The sequence below is a fragment of the Scyliorhinus torazame genome, chromosome 15 (assembly GCF_047496885.1).
Source record: "Scyliorhinus torazame isolate Kashiwa2021f chromosome 15, sScyTor2.1, whole genome shotgun sequence".
Classification (NCBI taxonomy): Eukaryota; Metazoa; Chordata; class Chondrichthyes; order Carcharhiniformes; family Scyliorhinidae; genus Scyliorhinus; species Scyliorhinus torazame.
Window position 1 is genome coordinate 139,115,991 of NC_092721.1, and position 22,899 is coordinate 139,138,889.

General features: G+C 45.3%; 1 protein-coding gene across 5 annotated transcripts in view; it reads left to right on the top strand.

Moving 5' to 3' along the window:
* zmym2 (zinc finger, MYM-type 2) overlaps positions 1 to 22,899 on the top strand; it is a 237,603-nt gene that overhangs the window by 39,844 nt on the left and 174,860 nt on the right. For all 5 annotated transcript variants that reach the window (XR_011935198.1, XM_072476815.1, XM_072476811.1 and 2 more), the window contains exon 2: positions 530 to 1,609. Coding sequence is in view for 4 of the 5 variants with exons in the window: in XM_072476815.1 (XP_072332916.1) it covers positions 544 to 1,609 (1,066 nt within the window). In the remaining variant the exon portion in view is untranslated. The remainder of the gene's footprint in view (positions 1 to 529; positions 1,610 to 22,899) is intronic.

The window sequence follows — 22,899 nt, forward strand, 5'->3', positions numbered from 1 at the left end:
TCGGGCTCAGGCTTGGTTTGTTTCGACCAGAAATGCAACAATTTCCTTTAGCCGAAACACACATTTATTTCTATTTCTAGTTATTGCCTCTATTTATGTGTATCAATCAAAATTTTGCAGTATATTTTGCGCTATCCCAGTCTGCAGTGCCACACATTTATTATGTGCGTTACCATTCCAATAACATGGTATTAAAATTTATTTTGCACCATCACATCCTTGGGGAATTTTGTTTAGAAAAAGTAACATTGAATATTTTGGAATATCTGTAAATGTACAAGCTACTTTTTAGCGCTTTATAAGAAAAAATACATGCTCTATTGTTTCACAATTTTGTGATGTATGATACGTTAACTTTTGCCTGAAAACGTAGCTCAATAGAAATACAAACTTCTTCATTTGCAAACAAAATTTTAGTTTTCCAGACTAGGTAGACATGACTGGGTTGCCAGTCATTAAGTTTTCAAATCAAGATATTGCTTAATCTTTAATATTTACGATAATAACTCATTCTTTTTTTTTAATACAGCTGATATTTGAGCCATGAATGTTGGAAGTAATGAAGCTATAGGTATGAGCTCAGCACCAGAAGACCAATACATTGAACAACAAAAATACTTGGGAGTTGGCGGAGGAATACATGATGATCTCAATATGTCCACTGCAATCTCAAATGCAGCTGCAACTTTTGGCTCACAAAATGTGAGCAATCATCTCGAAACTAACTCTGATAACTCCTGTTGGAAGCCTGTAGAAGGCAATTTAACCTGTTCCCAGAATGAGGAGGATGACGATGATGTTGTTTTTGTTGAACCTTCCTTTTCAGCAAATTGTCCTACAACCGCCAGAGCAGATAGAACCATTGCCTCGCTTGCAGTGTTTCAAAATCCAGAATCGATAGGAAATGAAATGAATATATCATTGCCACCATTAGGAAAAGATTCTGTATCTCCAGTGGAGCCCATTATCATTGATGATGAGGAAGAAGGAAACCCTGAGCCAGGAAAAGTTACCACCATTGCCACATCTGGAAGATGTACTAAAAGAAATGGATTCAATGAACCAACCATGGGTTTTTCATCTGACTTGGACAACCAAAAAGTTGGGTTCCATAATATTGCAGTGCAGTATGTAGATAATCAGGGTTTATTTTGTCCTCCAAATTTGGAGAATAACAATTTAAATTGGGAAAGCAGAACAGGAATAAAGGAAGTTGATTTGAATGAATGTCACCCTTTACAACCAGAAATGCTTTCAGATTCCAGGAGAGGTCATACTTTGCGAGCAAATGGAGGCGAAGCATTAAATCAGGGTATAAGTACTGAACCAGACTCTGAGATACAAATAACTTGTGTCACCACATTAGATGCTAGTTCAAAGCCAGTCATAAATGAAGCACCAGCGCAATGTTCTGGGGGAACGGATTTGGATTTAATGATTTGCAATGTAACCTCTCTTCAAGACCAGAAATTTGAAGTTGTAGATGAGGGAGTACAGAAACAAGCTTTTCAATATGACATAGGAGCTTCTAACTCTGATGACATGGATGGTGCTGGAGATGGATTTCTAAATGGAGAATCAGTGCTTTTGACATCCCCGCATAAAATTGGTGAGTGCTTTTTTAAAAGTAAATGTGTCCATAAGTGAGTGAATCATGATTGCATGAATCTGTAACCACTATTTATTAACAATTGATATCAGAGATGCTCCATAATTTTTAAAAATAAAACATTGCGACTAATGGTTGATTCTCTGTTAATGCACCTAGGAAGTCAAAATGAAAAGGAATATTCAGGATATACAGGGTGGGAAGGTGGTGGTTTATTCCACCCAGATGGGGTCAAATTGATGGTAATGGGAGATGAGGGTGCAGGAGCGAGGTCAGCAGATGGGAATTGGGGGGTGGGGGGGTACAGTGTGGAGTGCAGGGAAGCGCTGAATGTCATAGCAGTGGTGCTGGCTTTTGGGGATGTTTTGGACTTGGGGAATAATGAACCATGTGGGTTTTATGAGGCCATTAATAGTTGAGTGATGGAGCATGGCATTCTGTTGGTGCCAATCTACTGATAAAGTGGCAAACAGGGAGAAGTTGTTAGTTCTGTAGAATTGCAAAGAAGTAGATGGGGACATTGTTTATACAGAGCATGGGAGCAAGTAGAAACAGTTTACTGTGTGTGAATTTGTGATTTTACTGTAACTCTGCTAAGAAAGCTGGGCAGGTTAGGTGGGATTACAGTCCACACAGAGTTCATGAGTGAGCCGTTAGAGCAGTGTTTTTCAAAAAAAATTTCCGGGAACCCATTTTTACCCAATGGCCGACCTTCGCGGGCCCGCGCTGGCCGATCTTCGCGGCCCACCATTTTCTCTTACCTTGTTTGTTGCTGACAGAAATGGAGGAAATAGTTTTGGGTTCCTTTGGCCCCAATGGTCCCTATGGCACCCAGAACTTGGAGAAAAAAAGCTGCGACCATATAAAAAAAATGCGGCCATACTGCGCATGTGTGCCCGATCGTCGGTGCACATGCGCATAGTTTTGCGCAAGAGCACCGATGGTCGGGCAGGCATGCGTAATGCGGCCAAATTTTTTTTACCGGTTCCTGGCCATTTGAAGGCCACTCGCAGCCGGCATTATTAAAAGCTGTCTGTTGCGCGTGGATTTGCGTGATCAGGAGCGTTGCGACGGATGCGCCGCGACGGATGGCTCCGCGACCCTCCCAACACCCTGAGTTTGACACTGCCTGCATTAGAGGGACTTCTTAATGGTGAAGGTATAAGAGCTTTGTGTGGAGGGAATGCTGGGCTGCTGATGGCTCTTGAGAAGGAGTGCTTTGTCTGGGGTATTTGTGAGGGCATAAAGAAAAATAGTTCAACATTTCTCCTTGCCTGGTTTACTTTTCTACACTAAGGTTACTGACTGAGGCAATCCTGGGCTGCTCCCCCATGAAGCTTGGTGGTCCGAGCCTGCTTGGTGGTCCGAGTCTACAAGTGCATGGAAACTGAAATATTTTTTCATTGTTATTTACCCACTTTGGCGAAGAGTCTTTTGATGCCACTGTTCCAGCCAATGAACATTGGGTGGAATTTGTAGAAAACCGTGCATTTAGGAGCAAACAGCAAAGCAAGCTAACTATTTAAATTCTGCAATAAACTGAGCTTAAGACCAAATCTGCAGCAATAGAAGCATGAATTTCTCCAACAAAATGCAATGAATAGGGAATATTTATGAAATACAAATGGACTATTTCTCCAACAAAATGAAATGAACCAGGGCAGCACAGTGGTGCAGTGGTCAGCTTTACAGCGCCAAGGACCCGGGTTCGATCTCGGCCCGAGGGCACTGTCCGTGTGGAGTTTGCACATTTTCCCCATGTCTGGTGGGTCTCACCCCCCATAACCCAAACATGTGCAGCGTAGATGGATAGGCCATGCTAAATTGTCCTTTAATTGGGGGAAAAAATTGAAAAGAACACTTCAAAAGTTGTCAAGCGCTTGCGACTTCCTGAGGTCCTGAAAGGTGCCAGATAAATCGTTTTTCATTCCCCTCTCATCATTTGTGTATTGTTGATGATCAAAGCTTTCAACAATTAACTTTATTATATTTGAAAAGTTCTGTAATGAGGAAATGCTATAGGTTTACAACATTGTGTGTGGTAATTAAACACCTTTTCTTTAACTTGTATTTGTAAGTGGTGATTAGCGACTGTTGACTTCAAAATTCTACCTGTGTTGAAAAGTGAACTCTGATTACATTTTGGGGGAGGCGGCTAAGAGTCTGTTTAAAATAAATTCTGAAGCTACAAGAACGCAAAAGCTGCAACATGTTGTCAGTTGTCTCTTTTGTTTTGCTCTCAAAAAATCGTTTTCTTTAAACATTTATTTTTAACATTAAAAATATTCAGTTACTACAAAAGGATTTAAAAATAAGGTTTGAAAAAACATCTTAATTTCTGGCCAGATTTTGTGCGCACAGTGAACTGTTTGCATAATTGATTCGCATTATAGATACAAACATACATGCATAAATGTGACAGAAACCATGATGGCAGCGAGTAAATCCTACATAGTAGTGACACTTTATCTCTCCTAACATTGCACATGAGTAGAGACCAAGACTTCACGGATAATTGGAACACAGCATAGAGATATAAAATGATTTCAAACGTATGCACTTTGACCTTGTTTGCATTGCTAAATTACAAAATTTTCAGGTAATTTGGGAAGCTGAAGTAAAGCTCAGGTGTTCTGCATGACACTGGAGGGCAAGCAAACACAACTTGGGGAGCAATAGTCACTGGTGGATAGATGTAACTATAACAGGCTAAGTTGGAGATTGTTTTATCAGTGCACATGTACACCTTGTCACCTGTTTATAGAAAAACAGTATGACTCAAATTAAACTTTTAAAATATCTCCCTAATGTAACGGTGTTTTAAAAAAAAAATCTTCCATGGGCCCTGGGCATTGCTGGTGAGTCCTTAATTTCTCTTGCGAGTTGACCATGTTTCTATGGATCTGCAATCACATGTAGGCCAGATCGGATATGGATAAGAGTTCCTTCCCTGAAGGATATGAGTATACCAGATGGGTTTTTACTACAATCAACAATGGTTGTCACGGTCACCATTACTGAGATTAACTTTCAATTTCAGATTTATTCATTGAATTCAAATTCCACTAGCTGCCATGGTGGGATTTGAACCCATGTCCCCAGAGCATTAGCTTGGTACTCTGGATTACTACTCCAGTGATATTATCAGCACGCACATCTCCCCATTTTGAAAGACAATTGAGCAGAAACTGTCTGAAGCTGACAATGATACTGATGTAATAATCTTTATTAGTATCACAAGTAGGCTTACATTAACGCTGCAATGAAGTTACTGTGAAAATCCCCTAGTTGCCACACTACGCGCCTGTTCGGGCACACTGAGGGAGAATTCAGAATGTCCAATTCACCTAACAAGCACGTCTTTCGGGACCTGTGGGAAGAAAACGGAACACCCAGAGGAAACACTCTGAGAGAACGTGCAGACTCCGCACAGGCAATGTCCCAAGCGGGAATCGAACCTGGGACCCCCCCCCCCCTTATCTGAACAAATCTGTTCCAGGGTCAAAACTTTGTTGACACAAAAATAAATCCCCGAATCTCTAGAGACCCACCATGACCTGAACGTCGAGTCTAAGCTTGACAACCAAATAGGTGATTATCACAAATTGAGGCCAGTGACTACATGGAACTAAGCCCAATATGCTGCCTAAATTGCTTCCATATCCTTAGAGAGGACACAACCACCAGGTTCAAAGAATACCTTGCCAGAGAAAGCAGCAGCAAGGCCACTACTGTCGCACATAGATTAGAGCCCCTGCATGAACTTGCCTTCATCTGCCTCCATATGGCACTTAGCCCACTGAACCACCCCAAAGAGCAATGCTAGCACCCCCCCCACCCTCCCCCCTCTGTCTCTTCGAAGAAATGCCCTATGAATCCTTGGGGTCTCACCTGCCAACTTGTTGATCCTAACAAAAAAGGATTTGGGGAGAAAAGTGTGGAGACACTGGAAAATAAATACAAATCTCAGGATGACATTATTTTGATAGCCTGGATGCTTTCTACTAAGGACAAGGGAAGGTTGTCCCACGTGGAAGCTAGACCTGACACGACGCAAAGGTAACAACAACCCCACATTGACTCCCCACTTGGAAGGTTGACCGGAAAGTATCCCCCCCCCCCCCCCAACCTCTCGCTTTTCTCTCTCTCGTGGAGACTGCATCCGTAATATAAAGCAGCAGAGCGTCTATGTATATCGGCACTCTTCTGTTTCATTACCCACCCATCCCAACGTCCATATCCCCTTCCGCTTAGCGGAAGACTTCGATGCAATGGCTCCATCGCTAAAGCAATCGAGCGGAGACAGTGGACACACCTATTCATTGGAAAGTTTGAATGAGAAATCAAGCCATTAGTACGGACACTAGCAGTGTGGGGGCCCCATACAATAACCGATGCAGAAGCAGATTTAAAAAAACACATTGGTTGAGTCTTCCCACTTGAAGCGGCGCAGAGAGCAGGTCATGCAGATACACTTACGTCAAGTGCTCTGGGCGCGCGAGAGGTTCTTCCATTTTGAGCTACCAGCAAGCAAGCAACAGGACTGAATTGGAGATGGATAAGTTTATAAGAAGGAAGAGAGGGCCAGGGACACGAGCACGTCAGGATTTCTCAGCTAAATCTGACAGAGAGCGCTACCCAGGAGAGTACGGCAGGACAAAGCAGTGCCGTTGTGAGCTCCGCGGTCTCTGGTGAACAACTCATCAGAAAGAAACTGAGATCAGGAACAAAGCAGTATAAAGATGATTACTTGAGGTATGGCTTCATTAATTGTGCCAATACAAATCAGGATATAAAGTCCACGTGTGCAGGGAACTATTAGCAAATGGAAGTTTAAAACCCTCAATTTCCAAGGCCTTTTAAGACTAAACATGGCGTGTTTGAGGACAAATCCCTTGATTTTTTTTTTTCAAAGGATGCAGTGTGAACTTAAATTCTCAGCAGGAAGTGACATTGAATGACAAAGCAAGTAAAATCGTGAGGATCTGTCACATTAAAGCTAAGCAAAAATTGTGGCTCGTGAATGATGGCCGGCGTATGTCTGGAAGGTTGGCTGATTGGTAAAAGTGGGTCCTGGGGTTTGGCGGGGGGGGGGGGGGGGGGGGGGGTGTAAAATTGGGTCCTGGGGTTGGTGGGGGGGGGGGGGGGCGGTGAGGGGGAAGAAGAGTTTGAAACACACTGCTGTAGGCAACAGTTCAAACTCCGTCTGCAACATCTTCCTGCTCACCAGCAGCTCTGGGGTAGGATCACACAGGTATCAGTGATCTACCTCTAGGATAGCCTCCACCAGCCTCTGCTGCTCCGTCCTTGTAGCCCTATGTGGAATCGCCTTATCGGGAATTATCTCCCCACTAATTGCTTTAAGGGATATTCCTCAATCGCAGTAGACATGCACCCACTGAACCCCTTGTCCGCTAACAGCGCTGCATCCAATCATCCAAACGCGGTGGGCATTGAGTGGGGCCCGACTCCAGAACCAAATATACAAATGTGGGGCATAGTCAGAAATAACCAACGCCGATTACTCTGCCTTCCACACCCATGGGAGGAAAGACCTACCCATCAGAAAAACGTCTAATCTAGAATAAATCTTGTGGACCTGAGAAAAAAATGCAAATTCCTTATCTCTTGGATGTTAAAACTGCTACGGATCTGCTCCATAAAAGCTAACAGCGGCCACAGTCACTGGAGCAACCTCTCAGGGCCGCCACCACCACTGGCCTGGTGGAGTACCGTGCCGGTGGGAACGGCAGAGGTGCAGTTACCAACGCCCCCAAACTCGTGCCCTTACATCAAGCCGCCTGCATATGCACCCATACCAATCCCGCCACCCACTGCCTGATCATGGCTTTATTAGCCGCCCAGCAACAGTTGCTAAAATTTGGCAGCACCAGCCCGCCCTCTCCCCGACTCCGCTCAAGCATTGCCTTCCTTACTAGCGGGGTCTTGCCCGCCCAGCCGAAGCCCGTGATCACTCTGTTGACCCGCTTAAAAAAAGACCACGGAATAAAGATGGGGAGACACTGAAATGCAAATAGGAATCTTGGGAGGACCGTCATCTTCACCGTTTGCACCCTCCCAGCCAGAGACAACGGAAGCGCGTCCTATCTCCGAAAATCATCCTTCATTTGGTCCACCAACCGGGCCAGATTCAATTTATGCAGCCGGTCCCATTCCCGCGCCACTTGGATGCCTAGGTACCTAAATCTTCCCTTTACGAACCTAAACGGCAGCTCTCCCAGTCGCCACTCCTGTCCCCTCGCCTGGACCACAAACATCTCACTCTTTCCCATATTAAGCTTATACCCCGAAAACCGGCTAAATTCCCCTAGAATCCTCATGATTTCTTCCATGCCCTCTATTGGGTCCGAAACGTACAGAAGCAGGTCATCCGCATAGAGCGAAACCCTGTGCTCCACCCCCCCCCCCCCCCCCCCCCCCTGGACCAGTCCTCTCCAGCCCCTCGAGGCTCTCTGGGCAATTGCCAACGGCTCTATAGCCAGCGCAAACAACAGTGGGGAGAGGGGGCATTCCTGTCTCGTACAACCGGTGCAGTCTAAAATAGTCCGATGTTGTCCTATTCATCCGCACACTTGCCACAGGAGCCTGATACAGTAACCTGACCCAGTCAATAAAGCCACGCTCATATCCGAACCGTCCCAGTATCTCCCACAGATTGTCCCATTCTACCCGATCAAAAGCCTTTTCTGCATCCATTGCGATCACTACCCCCACCTCCCTACCTTCCGGGGGCATCATGATCACATTTAATAGCCTTCTTACATTGGCCACTAACTGCCTGCTCTTAACAAACCCCGTCTGGTCCTCCCCAATAACGTCCGGAACACAATCCTCGATCCTGGAGGACAAGATTTTGGCAAGCAACTTGGCATCTACATTCAGCAAGGAGATCGGCCTGTAGGACCCACACAGCTCCGGGTTCTTGTCCCGCTTCAGAATCAGCAAAATCATTGCCTGTGACATCGTCGGGGGCAGCACCACTCTTTCCCTTGCCTCATTGAACATCCTCAACAACACCGGCCCCAATATCCCCGAGAACCTTTTATAAATCACCACTGGGTACCCGTCCGGACCCGGGGCCTTACCCGCCTGCACGGCCTTCAAGCCCTCCACTATCTCCTCCGGCCCAATGGGGGCCCCCAGCCCTTGTACCCGCTCCCCGTCCATCTTTGGGAAATTCAGCCCCTCCAATAAGTGCCTCACCTCCTGTGACCTGTACAGCCTGCTGTAGAAATCCCTAAACGCCTTATTCACCCCTACTGAATCACCAACCAGGTTCCCATCTCTGTCCTTTACTTTCCCTATCTCCCTAGCTGCCTCCCTCTTCCTAAGCTGCTGTGCAAGCATTCTGCTGGCCTTCTCTCCATGTTCATAGATCGCCCCCCCCTCACCTGTCTCAGCTGCTCCACCGCCCTCCCTGTGGTTAACAAGCCGAACTCCGCCTGTAGCCTCCGCCGTTCCCTTAAAAGGCTTGCCTCTGAGGTCTCTGCATACCTCCTATCGATCTGTTGTATCTCCTTAACCAGTCGGTCCGTCTCTGCCCTGTCCACCTTCTCCTTATGGGCCCAGGTCGAGATCGGCTCCCCCCTGACCACCACCTTCAGTGCTTCCCACACCACCGATGCTGAAATTTCCCCCGTGTCATTGACCTGCAGGTAGCTGTGAATACATTTCCTCAGCCGCTTGCGCACCCCTTCATCCGCCAGAAGTCCCACATCCAACCTCCAGTCCGGGTGCTGGTTACTGTCTTTACTAACCGCAGGTCAACCCAGTGCGGAACATGATCTGAGATTGTAATAGCCGAGTACCCTGTGTCCACCACCCCAGCCAGCAAGGCCCAGCTCAAAATAAAGAAATCAATCTGGGAATACACTTTATGCACGTGTGAGTAGAAGGAGAACTCCTTCACCCTCAGCTGCCCAAATCTCCATGTATCCACCTCCTCATCAGCTGCATGAACCCTCTTAGTTCCTTTGTCATTGCTTGCACCGGTCCAAGCCAGGGTCCATAACTGTGTTTAAGTCCCCTCTCATGACCAACCTGTGTGAGTCCAGGTCCGGTATCTTCCCCAGCATCCTCTTTATAAATTCCACACCATCCCAATTTGGCGCATACACATTTACTAATACCAGCTGCACCCCCTCTAGCTTCCCACTGACCACAATGTACCGACCTCCCATGTCCGAGACTATTCTTCCTGCATCAAAAAACACCCGCTTATTGATCAGGATCGCAACCCCTCTAGTCTTTGAATCTAGTCCCGAGTGAAAGACTTGACTGACCCAGCCTTTCCTCAGTCTAACCTGGTCCATTGCTCTAAGGTGCGTCCCCTGCAACATTACCACGTCCGCCTTCATTCTCCTAAGATGCGCGAACACACGTGCCCTTTTGACCGGCCCATTTAACCCTCAAACATTCCAGGTGATCAGCCTAGTTGGGGGGGCTCACTGCACCCCGCCCCCCTGCCGATCAGCCATCCCCTTTTTTAGGCCTGTCTCCAGCCCGTGCTCCTCACCTCCACCGGTCCATCCCCAGGCAGCCCCTGCCCCCATCCTCCTCTCTGCCCCTCAGCCCAAGTCCCTCCCTCGTCAGCAGAACATTTGCCCCCTCCCCGCCAGTAACAACACGCTGTAACCCAATCCCTTTTTACTAAACCAAACATATGCACACACCCCACTGTGCTTCCGAGGGCTAGCTCACCCAGTTAGCTTGGTGGCCCCCATCCCCGGCGCCAGATAGTCTCCCACCTATTGTTTCTCTCCCCCCCCCCCCCCTCATACAAACAAACTCATCAAACACTCCCCACACACAATTGCCCAACAGAAAAACACAAAGATCAAAACAAGCACCCCTCCATCCCGCAACAGTGCAAATGAAAACTACTCACTCAGCTCTACCGCTGGTTCCAAATCATTGCAAACGGCATCACAAACATCTTCCATGAAACACTAACCGGGAAATCTTTTACAAAATCAGAGAAACAGAAAGAAAAAACAAAAACATGAACGTTGCAGCCAAGTTCAAAAGTTCTCAATCCATCATCAGCCCTTTCTTTTTTGCAAAGTCCAACACGTCCTCAGGCGAATCGAAGTCGAAGTACTGATCCTCATGCGTGACCAGAGACGGGCTGTGTATAACAGTCCAAACTTCACCTTTTTCTTAAAAAGGATCGACCTGATCTGATTGAAGCCTGCTCTCCTCCTGGCCACCTCTACATTCAGGTCCTGGTAAACCCGCAATGCTATTGCCCCATTTACAGCACCATGTCTGCTTGGCCCACTGTAGAATGCGCTCCTTATCCGAGAACCTGTGGAATCTCACCACCATTGCCCTCTGGCGGGGGGTGGGGCGGGGCGGGGTGGGGGGGGGCTCTCCCATTCGCGGCTTCCTCACGAGTGCTCTGTGGGCCCTATCCACCTCCAAGGGCCGGGAGAATGCCCCATTCCCCTTCAGCTTCACAAACATGTCTGTGATGTATGCCCCAGCGTCCGTTCCTTCAGACCCCTCCGGGAGCCCGACGATTCTTAAGTTCTGCCAGCGGGACCTATTTTCTAGGTTCTCGAGGAACAACTTCTGCTGGTTCCTCAGCATCCCCACCTCCAGCTCCACCGCAGTCTGATGTTCCTCCCGATCAGCCAATGCCTTCTCCACCTTCTGGATCGCCCGATCCTGGGCGTCCAATCTATGCTCCAACCGCTCAATCGACTCTTTTATCGGGTCCAAGCAGTCCCATTTCTGCGTAGCAAAGCCTTCCTGAATGACTCTCATCAGCTGCTCGATAGACTCCTGGGTTGACAAGCCAGAGATCCGAACCTCCTCCATGCTGTCTTCTTTTGCAGCTACAGCCTAAGCCTTCTCTATCTTTTTGTTTCTGCCCTTACAAAAACTTCTAGTCCTTCTCTCCATGCACCGAAGTGGGAATTCAGTAAACAATTGCCACTAACATCCGTTTTAAAAATCCAGTCCGATAGAAAAACGGGGGAAAGGTCCAAACGTCCGACCAGAGCGGGAGCCACCAAATGTGCGACTTACTCCTTCACAGCCGCCACCGGAAGCCATCCACCCACTGATTTCTTAACCCCCAGCCTTTCTTGGCATTTTTCTGATGTAGGCACCTTGAGTCTTCAAGTGGGTAGGATTTTTCCACTGAAATTACACCCGAAACCAAGCAAAAAAAGGCTGAAAAATGTCCTCTGGCTGGAGCTACCTTGTGTGTGATTTCACCTTGCATGCCGCCACTAGAAGTCCTATATTGTATTTTATATCTGCAGTAGTGTTTTAAAACCTTTGTTCATGTAGATATGTGTTGCAGCAATATTATTCAAGAATCTAGGTTCAAGAATCCAAACTCTGTGACTGCAAAATGTGCAATTGAGATGCCTTATAAGTGCGATCATCATGTATGCCAACCATTAACGTGTTTAGAAAGAGAGGCCTAATGGACGTGTTTATAGATGGAAGATTCCCTGGAGTAGATCATTTGAAACATTGTGTTTAGACTTGGGAAGCAGGTCTGGGGATCGGAGTGAAATGAAGATGGTGTAATTAATGGGAGGAGCCAGGTCTGTAGCCTGAAGCTTAATTTTTAGAATGCTGAGAGCTTTAAGCTGAGCAGAAGGTTTTGCCAAAGACTCCGGTTAAGCAATTGTGTCCCAAAGTCAGCAACACTTGCAGCTGGTGTCTGAAGGGTTTCTCTCTCTACCAGCAGTATTTCGAATAAATTTCCATCCAGAAGACAGCAAGGACAATCCATGTGTTTGCTACCTTTATTGATAAGTGATTTTTGACCTGTTGATGTGCTTTACTTATTTGGAGATGGAGAAAGTATCAATTAGAAATTAGTTTTTCTTTTTGTTGTTAAGAATTGTTTAACTGTTAATTGTAAGCTATTTTCTGAGATGATGTGTTTAATCCTGTGTTAATAATAAAGTTTCTTTTAATTTCAAATATACCTATTGGCTGTGGAATCACTCCTGGAGCGAAGTATCAATTCCTCACAGTTTTACATTTTTAAAAAAGTGTTTAGCGTTCTTGCCTGGTATCCTAAAAATTGTTGGTGTTTGGTCTGGGATCTTAACAGAAAGCATTGGAGGAGTTGTTGTTTCAAGGTTTAATAGCCATTATGCAAATACTAATATACATCACGAGTGATATCATTTAACGTGTGCCTGGAACCCGGAGAGAAATACTTCTGGAAGGAGCCTTGGTGCTTATCTCGCCCTGTACATAGTTCTATATAGTTAAATGTTTGGGAATTCCTTAATTTGTTTCCAATACTCTTTGTTAAAAACACCTGGGACCATTTATGATACTCCAGTATTATGTAATTACGAATATTTGGCTGAGTTCCCCCAAAAAATTATCTGGGGGTGGGGGAATCCGTGTTCACAGTTGATTGCTCTTAAAGGATTAGCTGTATGAGGCGTCTGAATAGAAGTTTGTTTTTATAAGAGATTAACCACGTGAAATGTGAAAGCTTTGAATGAATTTCATGAATGGGAGCTTTTTTTTTACTAGAGTGGGTGAGTTAGTTGTTTGTTTTGTTATTTACAGCACAGAAGGAGGCCAATCAGTCCATTGTGCCTGCACGGGCTCACAAAAGAGCTACCCAGCTAGTCCCACTCCCCAGCCTGATCTCTGCAGCCCTCTAAATTCATCACTTTCAAATATATATCCAGCTCTCTTTTTTGAAACCTATGAAATCCACCTCCACCACTCTCCCAAACAGGACATTCCAAACTCTAACAATTCTGAGTAAAGACGTTTCTACTCATCTCACTCCTAGCTCTCTTGCTGACCATCTTGATATTGTGACCCTCCTAATCACTGATACACCAACTAGTGGAAACAGAATATCCTTCTTTACGCTGTCAAAATTGTTCAGAATTTTGAACACCTCAATAAGGTCGCCTCTTAATCTTCCCTGCTACAAGGAGAACAAGCTCAATTTCTCCACTCTCTCCTTGTATCTCTAATTCTTATGCCTGGTATCATTCTAGTCAATCTCCTCTGTACTCTCTCCAGGGCTTTAACATCCTTCCTTAAACAAGATGCCCAGAACTGCACAAAATACTCCAAATGTGGTCTGGCCAATGATTTGTAGAGGCGTAGCATCAATTCTTTGCTTTTATATTCTATGCCTCTAGTTATAAATCCAAGGATGCTATAAACTTTCTTGACAACTGTTTCAACTTGCCTGGCCACCGTTTTAACTTGCCCTACCACCTTCAGAGAATTATGCACTTGAACCCCAAGGTCCTTCTGCTCCTGTACTCCCCTCAAAGTTGTATCATTGAGCCCATATTGTCTCCCCGTTTCTTCGACCAAAATACATTACCTCACATTTCGCTGTATTTAAGTTCATCTGCTCATCAGGTGTCTGCCCATTTGGTCAACTTGTCAATGTCGCTCTGAAGTTGCTCAGTGTCATCCTCACAATTCACTATTCTCCCTCTGTAAATTTAGAGATTTTGCCCTCAACACCCACTTCTAAATCATTTATATAAATCAGAAAAAGCAAGAGTCCCAACACAGCCCTGGGGAACACCATTTACAACTCCTCTCCAGTCTGAGAAATGTCCACCTATGCCTACCCTTTGTTTCCTATATCTTAGCCAGCTTCTGTCAAGGACCCATCAATCCCAAACATTTTTAATTTGCCAACCAACCTGCCATGTATCAAATGCTTTCTGAAAGTCCAAATATACAACATCCACGACACTACCTTCATCCACTGCCTGTGTCACCTCGTCAAAGAAAGTTATATTAGATTAGTATTTTTTTTCATCTCTGCATGGCTCCTGATGTCTGCCCAGAGTGGACACTAGATGAGTGCCTATGGAGTTGATGTCAGGCCCTCATGCTCCCTCACATGTAGCATGAGTTTGTTTGGAGGGGCTATGATTCTGTCGGGGGGGATGAGTGGGGAATATGTTAGCACAGTGGGGCCTCTGGGAGTATGAAGGGGCATTTATGTGTGGGTGTGGAGCGACCATGGGATGTGGATACGGGTGAGAGGGATCGAGGGCCTAACTGCTTCTAAAACAACTTGAAATATGTCCTAAAGATCAAGCAGCTGAGAATCCCTAGTCTAAAACAATCAACATTCTAATGATTTTTACAAATGTTAACGGATACCTTCTTAAAAAGGTCCAGGATCTGATCTGAATCCGTATCTTTGCCAAATTATTACTCCATTCTTTCATGGGCCATTACCTATCTGCATACCATGTTTCATTGAAATCCATCCATTTGTTTTTGTTACATATTGTTTACAGACAGACAAACGTAGATGAATTTAATCTGTAGGTTCCCACCCTCGGGTGACCTAAAGGACATGAAACTAGTCATTTTTAGCAATGCTTCGCATGCTCCTATTCCTATTGAATATTCCAATGCAAATAGTTTCATAATAGTGCTTCCAGGTGAAAAAGAGAAATACTGTCCTTTACCTTGGGAAGCCAAGGAAGTTAAAAGGGTGGTTTTAAAACGTTAGCTGCTAAAGTGCTGACTCTATTGGAGTTGATGGACAAAGAAAATCCCAAATTAAATGAGTAGATGCAAGTCATCAATCATCGAAGTACATATACAAAGAAATGTTATGGGGTCCCAGAGAAAGGGCATTTTTAAAATATAAACCTTTGTACAGAATACGTAGGTTTTGTATTTAATTTGTTTGGTCGTACACTAATTATATGTAAAATTAGAGAAAACAATGTTAATTATATGCTAATTGTTTAATTGTAGGCAGTAACTGAAGATTTATTTGAGTTCCTAATAAATCAGTTGTGTTAAGAGCTGCATGCTTGTTAGCCAGGAGGGGATGGATTGTGTATACAGGAGGTGGAGGGAAGTGGGGCTGGTCAAGGTGAGGGATCTGTATTTGGAGGAAGGGTTCGCCAGTCTGGAGGAGCTAATGGAGCGGGTAGAGCTGCTGAGGGGGCGTGAGTTCAGGTATCTGCAGGTTAGAGACTTTGCACAAAAGGCCTGGAGGAGTTTCCTAGGTTGCCAGGATACACCCTGCTGGAGCGACTGCTGATCCCGGATGTCGAAGGGAAGAATTGGGGATATATACAAGTGGCTGGGGGAGAGAGAGGCGAGCGGGTGGTGAAGATCAAGGAGAAATGGGAAGCAGAGTTGGGAGGGGAAATCAATTGGGGAGCATGAAGTAAGGCACTGCGGCGGGTAAACAGGACAGCCTCATGTGCAAGGATGAGCTTGATACAGTTTAAGGTGGTGCACATGACTCGAGCGAGAATGAGTGGGTTCTTTCAGGGGGTAGCAGATGAGTGTGAGAGGTGTGGGCGGGGGCCAGCAAATCACACGCACGTGTTTTGGGGTTGCAAAAAATTGGGATGATTCTTAGCGGGAGTGTTCGCGGTCTTAACCAGGATAGTGGAGGAGGAAGTGGACCCGGACCCTTTGGTGGCGATATTTGGGGTCTCAGAGAAGCCGGAGCTCATGGAGAGGAGGAAGGCCGATGTCTTGGCCTTCACCTCTCTGATTGCACAGCGGCGGATTTTGCTGGAGTGGTGGCCGGCATCGCCACCGGGGGTAGCGGCTTGGTTGGGTGACCTGTGTGACTTCCTGCGATTTAGAAAAGATAACGTATGAGTTAGGGGCTCTTCAGGGAGGTTTGGGGCAAGGTGGGGGATGTGTGTGACCGTGTTTGAGGGGCTGTTCGTCCGGGGGGGGGGGGGGGGGGTGAAAAAGAGGAAAACTCTGTGCAGACTAGATAGTTGATTGTTGGGAAGCATGTTTACCGGGGTGTTTGTTCACTGTAACCTGTTTTGATACATGTTTATAATCAAATACATTTTTTTAAAAGAGTGCTGCATGCTTGTCATGTATAACTCTGCAAATAAATATAAAAGTGTGTAAATATTGGCTCCATTTCTACCCTTCACTTTCTGGTGTAGAACCCTATAGGGTTCTCTGGGTCAGGACAATGAACAGAAGCACAAGTTGATAAATTCTTGATTTCTCGAGGAATTAAGGGCTATGGAGAGAGAGCGGGTCAATGGAGTTGAAATCAGCCATGATTGAATGGTGGAGTAGACTCGATGGGCCGAATGGCCTTACTTCCGCTCCTATGTCTTATCTTATAATAAAGACGAACAAGTAAAGATCAATATCAAGTTTGTCCCTATCCTGAACTGATTTTGAGAACTGGTTGCCATGCTTTCACAATCTCGTTTGGAGGGCTGGGTGCCTTGCGTTTGACTAAGTTTGATCTGGTCATCGAGCCCAGGGGTCGGTTGGTGGCCCCAACTGCTGCTCTTGCGTTGCTTTCACCTTGGTGGTTGTCAAGAGGAGTCGGAGGAGGCCAAGAGTGAAAAGTCTTTGCTGTCTGCCGGGACCTGGGTTTCTGCTCATCTGGACTTTGGTTCGACAACAAGGCAGAGGTTCTAAGAGTTCAGTGAAGCTCTTGATGGATCTTGAATGTTCCTTGGCAATCTGGTCATAGCTTTGGCCTTTTCTAGCTCGGTGGGTGGCGTATTAACTTGCCATGCATTATTAATCCTGAACTTTGTTCCCTCATGATTTTACTCCTAATTTATGTGATGTTGGCTTTTATCCTGAGATGGGTATACAATGAGCACAGAAGTAATTTTGTTTTCCAGATGTCCTGATATCCTGCAAATATTGGGATCACTTTTTGTATCCTTGCTGGTGTTTTTCCGGCGGTGGAGGGAGGGAAGCCTCAGTTTGCGGCTGGGGACCGGGGACCTTCTCTCTTTTGGAGAACGTGACAAGTGGGTTGTAAGGCTTGAGGGTCGTGCAATTTTTATCTCTTTTTTTTTAAATGTGCTGTAATCCTTATATTTACAGGGAAGGAATACTTTTTTTAATACCCTCTGTTTTATTTACAGGGAGAATGAGTAGCGCCCCAAAGGATTGTGATAGCTTGATAGTTCAGCGTAGAGGGTTTTTTTAGGACCTTAAGTCCTTACTATGGATAGGGCAAAATCCCAATGAGAACGAGTGATGTCATGTTTCATGCTTTGTATTTTTGTTAAAGAATCTCTTGATTATCTTCTGATGGTACAGACAGACTGTACATCCTAGGACGGACCCATTTCTTTCTCTTCGTCTTTGGCGTCTCTGGTGTTGGAAGTGTGGAGATATGGATTTTATCCTGAGCCCTCCCACTTCTTTGTTATCCCTTGGATATCCGGGTGAAAGGAAGTGCTGACTACGATTGAGGTTTATGATGTTTGACAATTTGAATTATTTATAAAAGTTTTTGCTTGTGTGTATGTGTGGAATTATGATCATACTGCACTAAATCTTAGGGTTTTGTTGCATTTAGCAGTAAATGAAAAATGCCTTCAATAAATACATTTTTTTTAAATCCAGCTCGAGAACATGGTGACAAGTATTGTTATCTTCATTAATCCATCAATCTTATTACTCAATGTCTTCTACTCATAAGAACTTGCTCCCTGAAGAACAAATTCCTACCCACCGATCATGCTGATAATTTAAACTCTACATTATCTTTTAAAGATACTTTTATCATATAATCCAAATCTATGTATTTCTGGCATTTGTGGAGGTGTTCCTTGTTCTCCCCTGACTTTGTAGCTCAAGAAATCTATCCACATGACAATTTAATCCCTTAATTGTCTGAACTTTGATCAGCTGTTGGGGCCCCATTTTCAGTGATTGTTGATCGCTTCAATGTTCTCATTCACCTCCAATGCCAATAAATCAGGGCTCCATATAGTATTGCTTGGCATAATATTTCTTGTAAAACTCTATTCAGTTCCTTAGAACCACTTGAAATCTTAATGATCTCATAAAAATTATAAATAATTACAAAGAGTTTAGATAGAATTTAAATTTAAAAATTCTTAAATTTTTTTGCCCGTGTCTCCATTTATTTCAGTACAACATCCAGCACTGAATAACAATCTAGGTGTATCCTCTATACTGATGACATTCTCTTGGATTTTCTTTCACCTGACCCTTGCCACAGTAATGTTGGTGGGGTGAGCTGTGTAATTTCCTCATGATTAGATTATTGTCTTGTCCAATGGGCACAGCTGGATGCAGTGGCTTTGTGATATGGAGTGTTCATTATGTTGTCAGGTCCATTCAAAAGTACTTATTATTATAATAATAATAATTAATCTTTATTGGTGTCACAAGTAGGCTCACATTAACACCGCAATGAAATTAATGTGAAAATCCCCTAGTCGCTACACTCCAGCGCCTGTTCGAGTACACTGGGGGAGAATCCACAATGTCCAATTCACCTAACCTGCATATCTTTGGACTGTGGAAGGAAACCGGAGCACGTAAAGGAAACACACGCAGACATGGGGAGAGCGTGCAGACTCCGTGCGGACAGTGACACAAGCCAGGAATCAAACCCAGGTCTCTGGCGCTGTGTCGCAATAGTGCTAACCACTGTGCTGCCTGTTAATAATCCACCTTTGATAATCAACTGACTCTAAGATCATGATAAGTGGGATTAGGCAATCCGGTCCCTCAAATCTGCTCCAACATTCAGTAAAATCATGGCTAATCACTTGTGGCCTTAACTCCACTTTCCAGCTTGTCCACCATAACTCTTGACTCCCCTGTCCGTCACTTCATTGCAGTATAATGTAAGCCTCCTTGTGACACTAATAAAGATTATTATTATTTGTCTACCTCCATTGCCAATATATTCAATAAGTCAGTTTCCACTACTCTCTCGGGAAGAGAATTCCAAAGTCTTAATTACACTCAGGAAAAACATCCTCCTTGCCCCATCTTAAATGGGAAATCTTTGATTTTTAAACTGTCAAGCTGCCTCAGAATCTTGTCTTCATAACATCACCTTTCATTTTTCTGAACTCCAATGAGTATCAACCTAACATGCTGAACCTTTCTTCATAAGACAGCCCCATCATTTCAGGAGTCAGTGAATTGAACCTTCCCTGAACTGCTTCCAGTGCTATATGTTCCTGAAGTAAGGAGCTAACAACTGCACACAGTCCTCCAGATATGATCTTACTAAAGCTATGTACAATTGTAGAAGCATTTCCCTGCTTTTATGTTCTATCTCCATGCAATGTTCCATCCTCATGCAATAAAGGGCAGTATTCCATTTGCTTTCCAGATCACTTTGCTGTACCAGGACACCAATTTCTGCAGTCTTTCTCCATCGGAATAATATTCTGTTTTTCTATTCTTCCTGACTAAGTGGACAATCTCAGATTTTCCAACCTTTATACTCCTTCACCCGCCAAATTTTGGCCCACTGACATAGCCTAGCTATGCCCCTTTATCATAGAATTTACAGTGCCATCAAGTCTGCACCGGCTCTTGGAAAGAGCTCCCTACCCAAGGTCCACACCTCCACCCTATCCCCGTAACCCAGTAACCCCACCCAACACTAAGGGCAATTTTGGACACTATGGGCAATTTAGCATGGCCAATCCACCTAACCTGCACATCTTTGGACTGTGGGAGGAAACCGGAGCACCCGGAGGAAACTCACGCACACACGGGGAGAATGTGCAGACTCCGCACAGACAGTGACCCAAGCCGGGAATCGAACCTGGGACCCTGGAGCTGTGAAGCAATTGTGCTATCCACAATGCTACCGTGCTTTGCACACTGTGCTCTTCACAACATGCTTCCTTAACTATCATCATCCCGTCAGTACATTTAACTAACGTGCACTTGGTCCCTTTTCATTCAAGTTATAAATAGATCATAAATAGTTGAGGCACCAGTACTCCACTAGTTACAGTTTGCCAAACTGAAAACAACTAATTTGTCCCGACTCCCTGCTTCCTGGTAGCTAACCAATCCTCCATCTGTGCTAATATGTTGCTCCCAATATCATGAGCTCTTAAACATGTTTAGTAACCTTTAATGTGCCACTTCATCAAATGCCTTTTGGAAATCCAAATGGACCATGCCTGGTTAAATAGAATTTCTCTTTCACAAAACCATGTTGACTCTACCTGAATGTATTCTGATTTTCTAAATGCCCTGTTGTTAAATCCGTAATTGATTCAAATATTTTCCCAATGACACATGTTAGGCAAATTGACCAACTTTCTGTCTCCCTCCTTTCTTAAATAGAGGTGTCCCCCCTCCCTTCTCACTGTTTGTTTTCATCGCTTGTTCGACACTTCTGCCATTTCTTTGTTTTCCCCCTGCACTGTAAGGTTGACCTTATCAACAATTTTGTAAATAGGCCCTAGCCATTTGCTCACCTTGCAAGCATGACGCAGAAATGGACTGTATCAAAGCTATCCTACTGGGCAATGGTTACCCTGATCAGATCCTTGTTTGCTGTATATTGGGAAAATGTCTACGGCTGAAATAACCTCAAATTACCCAGGTACGGTATAGTATCTCCAAAATTTGAACACGTTAAGTAAGCAGGCTGCTATGCAATGGCTTGTTACAAGTAACATGCACGGCACACGTGAATGGCGTGTCAGGCAATGACCATCTCCAACGAGATAATCCAATCACCACCGCACGACATTCAATGTCATAACCATTGCTGAATCCATTATCAGCCCAAGCCTGAATGCTGTCCAGGTGTCACGGCATATGGACACAGACTCCTTCAGCGTCTGAGGAGTGGCAAATAGTGTTGAACATTGTGCAATCAACCGTGAACATGCCCATTTCTGACCTTATGCGGGAGGGTAGGTTATTGATGAAGCAGCTGATAATGGTTGAGATTAGGACACTAGCTTGATGTTCTGAGATTGAGATTATTGATCTCTAACTTTGTGAAAGGGAAATCATGTTTAACTAGAGTTTTTTGATGAAGTAACATTCAACGTATACAAGAGTGAACCAGTGTATGCGGTGTACTTAGATTTCCAAAAAAGCATTTGATAAAGTACCACATCAAAGGTAACTATACAAGATAAGAGCAGGTGGTGTAGGAGGTAACAGATTAACATGGATCTGATTAAAGATCTGATTGGCTAACAAGAAACTTGGATTCGGGATAAATTAGTTTGGATTGACAATCTGTAACTAATGGAGTGCAGCGAAAGAGAAAATGCTGGAAAATCTCAGCAAGTCTGGCAGCATCTGTAGGAGAGGAAAGAGCTAACGTTTTGAGTCCGATGACTCTTTGTCAAAGCTAACAGACAGAGAAAGTGGGAAATATTTATACTGTGGAGTGAGAATGAAAGATGAGTCATAGCCACAGAAACCCAGGGAAACCGGGTGCTAAAGGCCACAGAAACCAAGGGGAAAGAGTGTGTGGTAGTCACCACTGTTGTATATATCGTAATACGGTACGGCTCCTGTACTACAGGTACGGGGGTAGACCCCTGCCTGCTGGCTCCGCCCAGTAGGCGGAGTATAAATGTGTGTGCTCACCGAGCGGCAGCCATTTCGGCAGCAGCTGCAGGAAGCTACACATCTCTGCTTAAAAAGCCTCGATTACACTCTACTCTCGTCTCGTCGTAATTGATAGTGCATCAATTTATTAAGCAGAGATTTTACAACGATGAACCTCCGCATCAAGCTGGATCGCCTGCAGCTGCACCCTCAAGCAGACAACGCAAAGTCGGCCTTCGCACATTGGCTGGCTTGCTTTGAAGCCAACATCGGATCTGCGACAGAACTACCCTCAGAGGCACAGAATCTCCAGATCCTGTAGACGCGGCTGAGCTCCGATATCTTTCCCCTCATCCGGGACGCACCTACCTACGCTGAGGCCATGGTGCTACTGAAAGAGAACTACACTCCGTAGACGATCAAGCTCTACGCCAGGCACCTCCTGTCCACGCGGCATCAACTCCCCGGTGGGTCTGTGGAAGATTTCTGGCGTGACCTGCACGCCCTGGCGAGGGACTGCGATTGCCAGGCCGTATCGGCCGTTAAACATTCCGAACTCCTAATTAGGGACGCCTTTGTTACGGGCATAGGGTCGGCGTACATCCACCAGCGCCTCTTAGGGGCTATCCTCGACCTCGCGGCGACCAAGAAACTCGCGATCTCACTAACGGTCGCCTCCCGTAATGTACAAGCGTACGCCCCCGACCGCACGGCGCCCTCCTCCTGGACAACGTGGACCCCACCAGCGAACACTCCATCGTGGACCCCACCAGCGACCGCCCCCAGTCAACCCCAACCCTGCGCCAAGCGGCAGCCAGCCAACCCCGGGGGACCCAAGTGCTACTTCTGCGGACAGACAAAGCACCCCGGCAGCGCTGCCCGGCGCGGAGCGCACTCTGCAAGGTGTGCGGGAAGAAATGACATTTCGCTGCTGTGTGCCAGGCCCATTGTTC